Source organism: Mytilus galloprovincialis, chromosome 6 (genome assembly GCF_965363235.1).
Source record: "Mytilus galloprovincialis chromosome 6, xbMytGall1.hap1.1, whole genome shotgun sequence".
Lineage (NCBI taxonomy): Eukaryota > Metazoa > Mollusca > Bivalvia > Mytilida > Mytilidae > Mytilus > Mytilus galloprovincialis.
In genome coordinates, this window is record NC_134843.1 from 42,410,621 (window position 1) to 42,423,665 (window position 13,045).

The following is a 13,045-nucleotide window of genomic DNA, read 5'->3' on the forward strand; positions in this document are numbered from 1 at the left end:
TGTTGCACCCATTTATAACAATGACCTTGTGTAACACTAACATAATTAAATTAAAAGAGAGTCAAGTGTTAATTTCCTGACTGTCTCACATTTTATCTGATCTAAAGGGGGCTTGAGGGTCTAAATCCAATATCTTTTTAAATATAAGATTTCACTATGTTTTCTATAAATGAACTTTATGATATACTTAATAGAAAAATGAAATTAAAAAAATGGGGTCACCGTTCATTTAAGCTCACAATCTGCCTTCAAAAGAAGCATGCATTTTTGTTCAGGTACCCTTTTCCTGTTGAACTAAAAGGAGAAATACAGGTAATATCGAAATATAAAAAACGAACTTAATTACAGAAATCACTTAAATTTTACAATTGTTTAGTTTAAGTACAGCTTATTAGAAAAAAAATAAATAAAAGAAATTGGTCATCGATGAGTTAAAAAAGATATTTCAATCTTAATGCCAAAAACTGGCATTTTTGCACCAAAGGGAGATAATTTGGAGCTTTTGCAATGATACAAAAAAAATTAAAAGTCATCTCGGGCCAAAACAATTTTTTTTTCGGTTGCTTTTTGTACCAAATCATTTAGTAACAACTAATAGTGTAATAAATAAAATTTGTAATGTAAAAAAAAAAAAATTTAAGTTTTGATAAAATTTTTGTACCCGCGAGCCTCCTTAATAAGTGTACGTCATTAATTGCAATACACTTATAACATGTAGATGTTTTGTTTGATTTAAAATTGATTTACTTGAAATTGAAATGGAACAAATTTCAAGTTATAACATTAGAAATCAAAACATTTCTGTGCAAATTTATTTATTATTACACTTTGTATGCCTTTCAGCATCATACAGAATTGTTAATATACATCAATTTTTGTCCTTCTCATTTTCACATTTCAAGCAATAACTTAGATTTACTTAAGTTTTTATATATTTTCTTAAGACTCAATGAGTATCCTGATCTTTTAACAACGACAGCGTTTCAAATTGATTTTCCATCATTAGTCAATCTTTGGTTTGATAAATTGCTGTAGTGTCATTTTCCTCTTCAGAATGTATTTCCATACCATTTTATACTTTTATTCTATCTGCTTCAGAACCATTGCCAGTTTCTTCGTCTTTACTTTTAATAAAATTCCTACAAGCATGACAAGTTGTTTCAGTGTTATGACCTTGTCTGTAAACATTTAACATTGTTACAAGGTCGTGTCTACCTATTATATCCATTAAGTCTTTAAATTGAGTTATATTTTCCTCATAGTAGAAATTCCTTTTGAATAAATACCGACACATTTCAGATGGGTATTTCAAGTTTTCAAACTTTTCTCCTTTTCCAAAGTCAAAATTATTTAGTTGAATTGCAAATTTCATATCCGAAACATCTTGTCCATCCATATTCTGAACTATTTTGCACATTAAGTGTGAAAACAATGAACATTTTTTGCTTTGACTTGACATCATAGTTCAGGATATTAATCACATTTTTCAAGATTCATATTTATATATCGTCCATGTATAATAACTGTTACCGTTGGTGATACTGACAATCCAGAAGGGCAAATGTATAACGATTGTTACCTTTTGTGATACTGACCTAGTAAAATATTGTTTTTGCATGTACTCTAATCTATGACGTCAAGTGTATTTCCAGATCTTCTCATCTTAAATTAAAAAAATTGTGATATATTTAAATTATTGTCAATGCTTGCCCTTTCGATATGTTAAATATGTTAAAAAGGGTATTTTTTAATATAAATATGTTGCACTCTTTTATTACACTAACCTTTTGTAACACTGACATAGTAATATTAAAAGAATGTCGAGTATTTATTTCCTGACTTGCCCACATTATTGTGAGAATCCTAAGTGTGCATCATTATATTACTTGACATTTTAGATGTTTCATTGAAATTAAAAATGAACCACCAAAAATTGGAAGGAAACAATTTCCAACTAAAAGCACCTTCTAAGAAATCAAAAAGCTTTGGTGTAAATTAGTGTATTTTTATATTGTGTATGTCTGTCAGCAGTATATATTATTGTTTGCATTTATCTTTTTGCTGTACATTTGTATTTGAAAATTTCTTGCTATAATCTAGCTGTGCTTTAACTCACTTGCCATGGAAGGCGAGGCATATATAGGTACGTTTACTTTTCTGCATTGGCTAGAGGTATAGGGGGAGGGTTGAGATCTCGTAAACATGTTTCACCCCGCTGCATTTTTGCGCCTGTCCCAAGTCAGTAGCCCCTGGCCTTTGTTAGTCTTGTAATATTTTTAATTTTAGTATCTTGTGTACAATTTGGAGTTAAGTATGGCGTTCATTATCACTGAACTAGTATATATATTGTTTGGGGGCCAGCTGAAGGACGCCTCCGAATGCGGGAATTTTTCGCTACATTGAAGACCTGTTGGTGACCTTCTGCTGTTGTCAGTTCTATGGTCAGGTAGTTGTCTCTTTGACATTTCCATTCTCAATTTTATTATAGTTCTGGTGATGTCAGCTTCAGCCATTGTTAAGTTTTCTGTTCAGGTTAGTTTGATAGGAATTAAATGTGAGCCATCAATGATATCTAGTGTTGAGTTGCATTACTATCAGTTCATATCAATTTGACAACTACTTTGAGGCATGGTCCCTAGGTGATGGTCCAGTGACTTTGAATTAATAGGCAATTTTCAATGATAAGCTGTCTGCTTTAAGTTAACTTGATAGAAGATAGGACATAAAAAAGAACAAGTTTTTTGCTCTAACCCAACCTACGCAAAAAATAGTTACCAACTCAAAATCTATTATAGTCTTGATGTGTAAAAGCTTTTTTTTAAATCAGATAAGAAGACTAAAAACATCTGATACTTCAATTTTTCTTAGCTAAAATAAAAGAATGCCTACCTACGAAGCCACTGACTCGACCTTTGGATAGGGTTTGGGCAAAGTTCCCGGCAAACCAAAATGTTTTTAAGTGTGGCCCTACTTGTGATAGATCAATGACATTTTGTATAAATTTATCTCATCAATAACAAGAAAATTTGCAGTAAATCATAAGAAGTTCTTTCATATCTGTCCATTTTAAACATAAGATTAACATCTAACACTGCCTCTACCTTTGACATTCACTATAATTTAAAAAAAAAAGTCTTGAAAAACATACTTAACTCACTGAAAGCAACTGACATATATATCAATTTTAAACAAGAAAAGTGTGGATGATTTTTGTCGAGCCTGCAACTTTTGTTGCAGAAAGCTCGACATAGGGATAGTGATCCTGCGGTGGCAGCGGAGGCTGCGTTAGCTCAGTTCTTAAAAGCTTTATATTTTAGAAGGTGGAAGACCTTGATGCTTCATACTTTGTATATGGATGCCTCATGTTACGAAGTTTCCATCAGTCACATGTCCAATGTCCTTGACCTCATTTTCATGGTTCAGTGACTACTTGAAAAAAAAGTTAAGATTTTTTGCAGTGTTAAATTCTCTCTTATTATAAGTAAAAGGATAACTATATTTGGTATGTGCGAACCTTGTGAGGTCCTCATGCCCGTCAGACAGTTTTCTCTTGACCATGACCTCATTTTATGGATCAGTGAACAAGGTTAAGTTTTGGTGGTCAAGTCCATATCTCTGATACTTAAAGCAATAGGTCTTGTATATTCGGTGTATGAAAGGACCGTAAAGTGTACATGTTCAACTGGCAGGTGTCATCTGAACTTGACTTCATTTTCATGGTTCAGTCATTATAGTTTAGTTTTTGTGTTTTGGTCTGTTTTTCTTATACTGTATGTAATAGGTCTGCTATATTTTGTGTATGGAATGATTGTAAGGTGTACATGTCTAGCTGGCAGGTGTCATCTGAACTTGACCTCATTTTAATGCTTCAGTGGTCAAAGTTTAGTTTTTGAGTTTTGGTCTTTTTTTCTTATACTAAATGCAATAGGTCAAGTATTTTTGATGTATGGAAATATTTTATGATCTATATATCAGTCGCACAGGTTTTATTTGACCTTGACCTCATTTTCATGGTTCATTGCTCAGTGTTGTGTTTTTGTGTTTTGGTCTTTTTCGTAAACTATAAGCAATAGGTCAACTTTATTTGTTGTATTGAAGAATTGTTAGCTGTACATGCCTGCCTGGCATGGTTCATCTGAACTTGACCTCATTTTCGAGGTTCATTGGTCAATGTTAAATTTTCTTGGTTAATGGTCAGTTTCTGTGACAGTTGTAATAAAAATTATATTCAGTTCTATCAACATAATATCAATGATTAGTGAAGAAGGTGAGACATTTCAGTGAGTTCACTCTTGTTTATGTTAAATTGTCTGCTTCTGTCAGTTTGTAAGGAACAACTCCTATCAGATAGACAATGATATTTTGTATCAAGTTGCATTATTATCACGATATCTTAGCTTGTTGATCATTTCCAGGCCCTGCTCCCTAGGTACAGCAACTTTGGAGTGAATAACATTGTTGCTGTCCATCAGATTGTCTTTTCTGAATTTTCTCTTCCCTGGCATGATATATCTGTGTTGATAGTTTATTATGTATATTAGGTTTTATCTGAAAAATGCAATTTGGTTACAATTTTTGTATTCACAATACTTTTACAAATGTATGCTCACAAGTGCAAAGTCCTTGTTAAGTAATTGTTAAATCAGTTATCCCATTGAATATTTTATTTGCAAAAGCATATATAACATGCTATGGCAATACATTATATATACATAATGTGACAAAAGACTTGTAACAGAGAACAATACAATAATAACATACATGTTGTAGCTAACCAATAATATCAGATCTTTATGAATTGTAGCAGATTTATGTAATTATTGTAACAGGTGAAAAAATAGCAATCATAGTACTACTTGTATTCCTCCATGTATACTATTTGTATATGTATTTTGAACCCTTGAAAAAAAATTTATTCTATAAAAAAGATCAGTTCAGGGAGTTACAGTTGCAAATGCTTGCTTTTCAGTTTTTGATGCATATTGTTACAATTGATAAATGTAGGTTTCTTCTTTTTTGATATCTGGATTACAAAATTTTAAGAAAATCTGTTTGCCCTACTTTATGTCATTAGGATTTCATTAATGTCATTTTAAATGTGATTTGTCTTTTGTATTTATATTTTTATAGGTCTTTTTTACCAAACCAAGCAAGAGATTTTTTTTTTTTGAAGAAAAACAAATTATTTTCGCGGTTACCCTTTTAAATTTAAACGCAAGAATCCAAGATTATTTCTATTTCTGACTTTATCAAACCTTGGATAGAAGCCTCTTCATAATTTATTATTCATTTAACAGTATTCATTATATGTAACATTTCGTTTATTGGCAGATGATGAGTAGTCAAGAGATGGCACCCTGATCTAGATTTATAAATTTGTTTTCTGATTCATTTTCTGTTGGTTTTTTTTCCTGATAAATGAACTTTTTTTACGGCCAACACTACAAGTGTTCACTGACCATTGCTATTGCAAGCTAGATGTGGTTCTGTGGAATTCTTTTCAAATTTTTAATAAATTGTCAATTTGTAATCTATTAATAGAAGTTCAAAGTTTCCAAATGTTATATTTAGTATTGGGGTTTTTCAGAAATATGATTTCACCAGGTGTATGCACAGGCACTTGTTTCTATCCAAGGAAAGACCCACTATCAACGTATATATATGTTGATAGTGCGTCATCCCTTGGATAGAAACAAGTGCCTATGGGTGTATGTAGTTGTGATACGTCAATAGATATAGCAGGAAGGAAGCACTCATGTTGGATGTAAATTTTTCTCTCTTATTCAAGTAGTATTATGTAATACAAATTATTGTCAATTATTATTGCTACAACACTTTTAACCCTATCATCTCACCTTTTTAGTTTACCTGCTCCTAAGGTCTTTCTAATGAAATATACATCTAATACCATCAATGCTTTATATACTTCTATTGTGCATATAAAATTGAAAATGGGAATGGGGAATATGTCAAAGCAACAACAACCTGACCATAGAGCAGATAACAGTCGAAGGCCACCAATGAGACTTCAGCACAGCAAAAACACACCCAAAGGCTGGCTTCAGCTAAACAAAAATGTACACATTATTTACATATGTCAAGGTGAAACTTCTTTTTTATATTTTTCAGAGAAATGAAAAAGGAGAAACTCCATTACACAGAGCTTGCATAGAGGGTAATCTGAAGAAAGTTCAAAAGCTGATTGAACAGGTTGATGATTTCATAGTATTGTTATATTTTTTATCACGAAACTTTTAAATGTATAACATGCCACTCCATGTAGGCTGAAGTTGAACATGTCATTGGGAAAACAGGTGACAAAAATGTATCTTCCTTGCGAATGGAATTTTAAAATGTTGATATCTCTACAAGGATGCTGCGGTTAAAAAGTTACCGGTAGTTACAAAATATATTCAAAAAAGCTGAAAGCTATATGTCGCTTAGTTTTAAATTTTGCTATTTGATGCGGGGTTCACACATTGCCGATTATTACTCCCGTTTGAGATCAGACAGCGATACGACATGAAAAGTGAAAAAGTCGGATTAGTATCCTCCATTATCTGGAATGTCCTATTATTGTCTGAACTCAGTTGTTTTTGTTCGTAACAGATTCCTACTGGTCGGGAAGGGTCCGAATAGTTTGGCAAAGCACCCCGACAGTTAGGTGCGTCCCGTAACATTCGGGGAAACTCGGCCGATTTTGTCTAGTCGTATTACAATCGTGCCTATGTCGTGACAGATTCTGCTGTATCGGATCAAATTCCTAACAATGTTCTGTGTATTCGGGACGGCGTCCTGTGGAACGGGAATGATCTGGAGAAATTTGTTCGAACGGATAACTTCCGTCAGCGTCGGTTCACTGTCTTGTCACTATCTGATCTCTGTCGGATTACATTCGGTAGAATCGGGACGAAGTCGTGACAGACTCGGTCGAATTTTACCTGGCGAAAGATAAAAATCGGATTAGAAGCGGATTTAGAACGGGATTATCGGGATAAATTCGCTTGGAAACGGTTGAATATCGACTCTATCGAACAATATCTGATTGTTGTCGTGATTAAATTTTTAAAGTTTGAATTTACATCCACGATTCATAGGATCTTGATCAGACTTTTGATAAATTTTAATCGGGAATGATCCTGTCAAGGACGGCAGTAAAAATCGTGAATGTGTGACCCCAGCTTGATGTCTGTACTGTTGTATATTATATATGTTGGATAAAAAAGCTACTTAATATTTCAGGTTCAAGAAAACTGTAAGGCCCATGATTATGAAATCTTAAAAAAATGTTTGCTTTGGATCTATGGTGCTTGCTTGAATCTCACTTTCCAAAAATGTGTTTAAAATTACAATTGAATAGGAGTTATTTCCAGTTTGTGAAGTATACTGGTAAAATTACTGATTGGCTTCAATGCAGAACAAAGGTGTCAAGTATATAGGAAGCTATGTGTAACTTTGATTTGAAACATTTCCAGATTTATAAACAAGTTTGATTATAACATTGTATATGAACCAGAGACCAAATGATGTAAAAGTTAACATCTATAGGTCACCGTACAGCTCTCACTAATAAGCAAGATCCATACCCTATAGTAAGCTATAAAAAGCGCATATGACAAATGTTAAACAATTGAAAAGATAAATCCAACAGCCTGATATATGGGCATTACTTTTAATAAATGAAACACAAATATGATATACAGCAACAAACAACAGCCATTGTATTAGAGGCGTCTGACAAGTACATCAAAAGGCAAAATACCTTTAATAATTTCATTTTTTACAGGCCATGAGATTAAAAACTGCTTATCATTTATTGCATGATAAAAAAATGTATTCACCTGATGCTTATTAAATGATTGAATCCAAATTATTTCTTCTGTGATTATGTGTTTTTCGGTATTTAAAATTATGTATAATTGCACAAGACTGATTTAAGTACTTTGACTGGATTTAAAATGTTATTTCAGGGTCATCCTGTAAACCCTCGTGATCATTGTGGATGGATACCCTTACATGAGGCAGCCAACCATGACGTGTATGAAATAGTCTTGTATCTACTGGACCATGGAGCAGCCATCAACGATCGAGGGGGTCAGTACTGTGGAGGAGTTACTCCCCTTATAGACTCTGGTAACTGTGGCAACATGGAAATTATGGACTTGTTAATTGAGAGAGGAGCTAATGTCTTGGCTAAAGATGATGAGGTTTGAATACATTTTTAGATAGATTCTAATGAATCTTTTTTTATCTGAATGAATTTAAAAGTTGTGAACAGACATATATAAGTGTCTTTTCATTTGAATTTTCACTGTACAGTGACCTATGTTTGTTAATTTCTGTGCCATTTGGTCTCTTGTGGAGAGATGTTTCATTGACAATCATACCACATCTTCTTTTTAGCTCACCTGGCCTAAAAGGCCATGTGAGCTTTTCTCATCACTTGGCGTCCGTCGTCGTCGTCGTCGTTAACAATTTTTCAAACATCTTCTCCTCTGAAACTACTGAATGGATTTGAATGAAACTTAACATGATTGTTCCTTAGTATATCCTGCACAAAATGTGCGCTTCGATTTTTGATCCGTCAAAAAACATGGCCGCCGTTACTTAAAATAGAACATAGGGGTCAAATGCAGTTTTTGGCTTATATCTCAAAAACGAAAGCATTTAGAGCAAATCTGACAAGGGGTAAAAATGTTCATTAGGTCAAGATCTATCAGCCCTGAAATTTTCAGATGAATCAAACAAACCATTGTTGGGTTGCTGCCACTTAATTGGTAATTTTAAGGAAATTTTGCAGTTTTTGGTCATTATCTTGAATATTATTATAGATAAAGATAAACTGTAAACAGCAAAAAAGATCAGCAAAGTAAGATCTACAAATAAGTTAATATGACCAAAATTGTCAATTGACCCCTTAAGGGGTTATTGTCCTTTAATGACAATTTTTCACAATTTGTTCATCATATTTGCCAACTTTAAAAAATCTTCTCCTCTGAAACTACTGAATGGATTTGGTTAAAACTTAGCATGATTGTTCCTTAGATTATCCTGCACAAAGTGTGTGCTTTGATTTTTGATCCGTCAAAAAACATGGCCGCCGTTACTTAAAATAGAACATAGGGGTCAAATGCAGTTTTTGGCTTATATCTCAAAAACAAAAGCATTTAGAGCAAATCTGACATGGAGTAAAAATGTTCATTAGGTCAAGATCTATCAGCCCTGAAATTTTCAGATGAATCAAACAAACCATTGTTGGGTTGCTGCCACTTAATTGGTAATTTTAAGGAAATTTTGCAGTTTTTGGTCATTATCTTGAATATTATTATAGATAAAGATAAACTGTAAACAGCAAAAAAGATCAGCAAAGTAAGATCTACAAATAAGTCAATTTGACCAAAATTGTCAATTGACCCCTTAAGGGGTTATTAGCTCACCTGGCCTAAAAGGCCATGTGAGCTTTTCTCATCACTTGGCGTCCGTCGTCGTCGTCGTCGTCGTCGACGTCGTCGTCGTCGTCTGTCGTCGTTAACAATTTTTCAAACATCTTCTCCTCTGAAACTACTGAATGGATTTGAATGAAACTTAACATGATTGTTCCTTAGTATATCCTGCACAAAATGTGCGCTTCGATTTTTGATCCGTCAAAAAACATGGCCGCCGTTACTTAAAATAGAACATAGGGGTCAAATGCAGTTTTTGGCTTATATCTCAAAAACGAAAGCATTTAGAGCAAATCTGACATTGGGTAAAAATGTTCATTAGGTCAAGATCTATCAGCCCTGAAATTTTCAGATGAATCAAACAAACCATTGTTGGGTTGCTGCCACTTAATTGGTAATTTTAAGGAAATTTTGCAGTTTTTGGTCATTATCTTGAATATTATTATAGATAAAGATAAACTGTAAACAGCAAAAAAGATCAGCAAAGTAAGATCTACAAATAAGTTAATATGACCAAAATTGTCAATTGACCCCTTAAGGGGTTATTGTCCTTTAATGACAATTTTTCACAATTTGTTCATCATATTTGCCAACTTTAAAAAATCTTCTCCTCTGAAACTACTGAATGGATTTGGTTAAAACTTAGCATGATTGTTCCTTAGATTATCCTGCACAAAGTGTGTGCTTTGATTTTTGATCCGTCAAAAAACATGGCCGCCGTTACTTAAAATAGAACATAGGGGTCAAATGCAGTTTTTGGCTTATATCTCAAAAACAAAAGCATTTAGAGCAAATCTGACATGGAGTAAAAATGTTCATTAGGTCAAGATCTATCAGCCCTGAAATTTTCAGATGAATCAAACAAACCATTGTTGGGTTGCTGCCACTTAATTGGTAATTTTAAGGAAATTTTGCAGTTTTTGGTCATTATCTTGAATATTATTATAGATAAAGATAAACTGTAAACAGCAAAAAAGATCAGCAAAGTAAGATCTACAAATAAGTTATTATGACCAAAATTGTCAATTGACCCCTTAAGGGGTTATTGTCCTTTAATAACAATTTTTCACAATTTGTTCATCATATTTGCTAACTTTAAAAAATCTTCTCCTCTGAAACTACTGAATGCATTTGGTTAAAACTTAGCATGGTTGTTCCTTAGATTATCCTGCACAAAGTGTGTGCTTTGATTTTTGATCCGTCAAAAAACATGGCCGCCGTTACTTAAAATAGAACATAGGGGTCAAATGCAGTTTTTGGCTTATATCTCAAAAACGAAAGCATTAAGAGCAAATCTGACATGGAGTAAAAATGTTCATTAGGTCAATATCTATCAGCCGTGAAATTTTCAGATGAATCAAACATCCAATTGTTGGGTTGCTGCCACTTAATTGGTAATTTTAAGGAAATTTTGCAGTTTTTGGTCATTATCTTGAATATTATTATAGATAAAGATAAACTGTTAACAGCAAATATGATCAGCAAAGTAAGATCTACAAATAAGTCAATTTGACCAAAATTGTCAATTGACCTCTTTAGGAGTTATTGCCCTTTAAAGACTTTTTTCACAATTTGTTCACCATGTTGACTTACTTTAAAAAATCTTCTCTTATGAAACTGCTGTATCAATTTCAGCCAAACTTAGGCTAAATGAGTTTCAGAGTTTCAGAGTATCTAGTATAAATTTTATATTTCATTTCCTTGTATGTCAAGAAACATAGCTCCTATGGCTAAAATAGAACATAGGAGAAAATGATTTTTTTTTGCTTTTGAAGAAAATAGGACGATTCAAAGAACATTTAAATAAATTGAAAAGCCAAAATAATCATTGATGAGAGATTAAACCAAAAAAATTCAGGTGAGCGATTCAGGCTCTTGAGAGCCTCTTGTTTATATTAGTATGTAAATTATTATACCTTCACTCAAACTGTCTGTCAGTTCTTTCATTACATGAGCTGTGTCAGATCAATCTTATGCAAGTGCACATTATACAACAAATGAACCCATAATGTTGATTGCAGCTCACATACTACTGAGAAATACTCATTTCCTGTCACAAGGAATAGCTCATTGTTGAAAATTATGGTAAGGACATTGTAAATTATGTTGACAGTTATGTAAATATGACTCTTTTATTTGTTAACTTGTCTAGCTTGGTTGCTGTAACTTGACATTGACATGGAATCCAGGTGGTTGCAGATTAAGTTGCAATAAAAAAAAATCTAAAGCTAATGAGTAAAATACCAAATGCAAAGGAACCTGTGTTAAGAGAGAGCCATATCTCTTGCACGTTAAAGACACCCTTGTAGATTTCGAAAAAGAGTAGGCTAATGCCGCTACAAGGCAGCACTCGCACCTGCAAATTGGAAAAGGATTAATATAAGTTGCAAAACTTGTTTCCCAATCCACTATAAATAAATATGTTCAAACTAAAGGAACGTTTGTTTTTGCAATTTTTCGACTCTGAAGTCAGAGTGATAACCTTCAACATGAAGCAAATTCAAAATGGCCCCTAGCACTGGTTTGACAGGAACTCTTTGTTAGTTGTTGGTCATGCTACATGTGTATATTAAAGAACACACCAATTGTGTAATATTAACAAATGAGTTGCGTTGGATAGAAATCAATGTTATGCAAGTGCACATATATATATACATGTATAAGACTTTGATTGATTTGGGAACATTCAAATACAAATAAAAGATAAATTGTGGTCAGCCTTGTAGATTTCTTATTGAAGATCACTTTTCAAACAGTTACAGACTTTCCATTGGGTTTTTTTTTCAACACAGAATAGGCTAACAGACATACCCGTAGCCAGGGGGGTTCAGAACCCCCTCTTGAAATCAAATAAGCACTGTTAAAGTCGAATGTTTTGTTCAAATTGTGACTGTTAAAGTTGAGTTCATGAGCATGAGTCCAAGGAACCCCCCTTGGAAATTCCTGGCTACGGGCCTGCCAGATGTTCTGTGGATTCATTAATATTTGTTGGATACCAATTTTCGTGGATTTCGTGGGTACACACGAATTTAAATGTTCAACCAAATACAGATTTTCTAAAGGAATGTATGCAGAATTTGCCTAAAACAACGAATTGAAATATCCACGAATACGCAAGTTTTTATCAATCCACGAAAATTTGTAGCCACGAAAAATAAATGAATCCACAGTATTGATATTCATTTGCATAAGGTGGATTTCTATCTGACACAGCTAAAATTATGATTTATTTACGGCAATACTGAAATAAAGGTTTATATCAAATTTCTTATTTATCAGGGTAACACAGCGTTGGATTGTCTGAGATCATGGAGAGACCGCTGTGATAATTTAGACGATGAATTATTGAAGAAATTCCAACATACAGAGACATTACTGGCTTCTAAAAAGAGAGGTAATCAATGATAAGCGGTCAACTAGTTACCAAAGGTTATGAACTTGTATTTCCCGTATTAAATAGAAAATAGAGGATTTGAGATAGGTGCATGTAATGATGTTTCGTAATTTGTTGCTTTAAACATCAATTTAAGGTATTCTAAACTACTGTAGATTCTTTTTTATTCGTTGTATATCAATTTCTGTAGGTTTAGTTAAACCACAAA

General features: G+C 33.1%; 1 protein-coding gene across 1 annotated transcript in view; it reads left to right on the forward strand.

Moving 5' to 3' along the window:
• Positions 1 to 13,045, forward strand: part of LOC143078596 (tonsoku-like protein) — a 157,090-nt gene that overhangs the window by 27,958 nt on the left and 116,087 nt on the right. Inside the window, exons 14-16 of the mRNA XM_076253452.1 lie at positions 6,130 to 6,210; positions 7,971 to 8,207; positions 12,723 to 12,837. Of these exons, the coding sequence (XP_076109567.1) occupies positions 6,130 to 6,210; positions 7,971 to 8,207; positions 12,723 to 12,837 (433 nt within the window). The remainder of the gene's footprint in view (positions 1 to 6,129; positions 6,211 to 7,970; positions 8,208 to 12,722; positions 12,838 to 13,045) is intronic.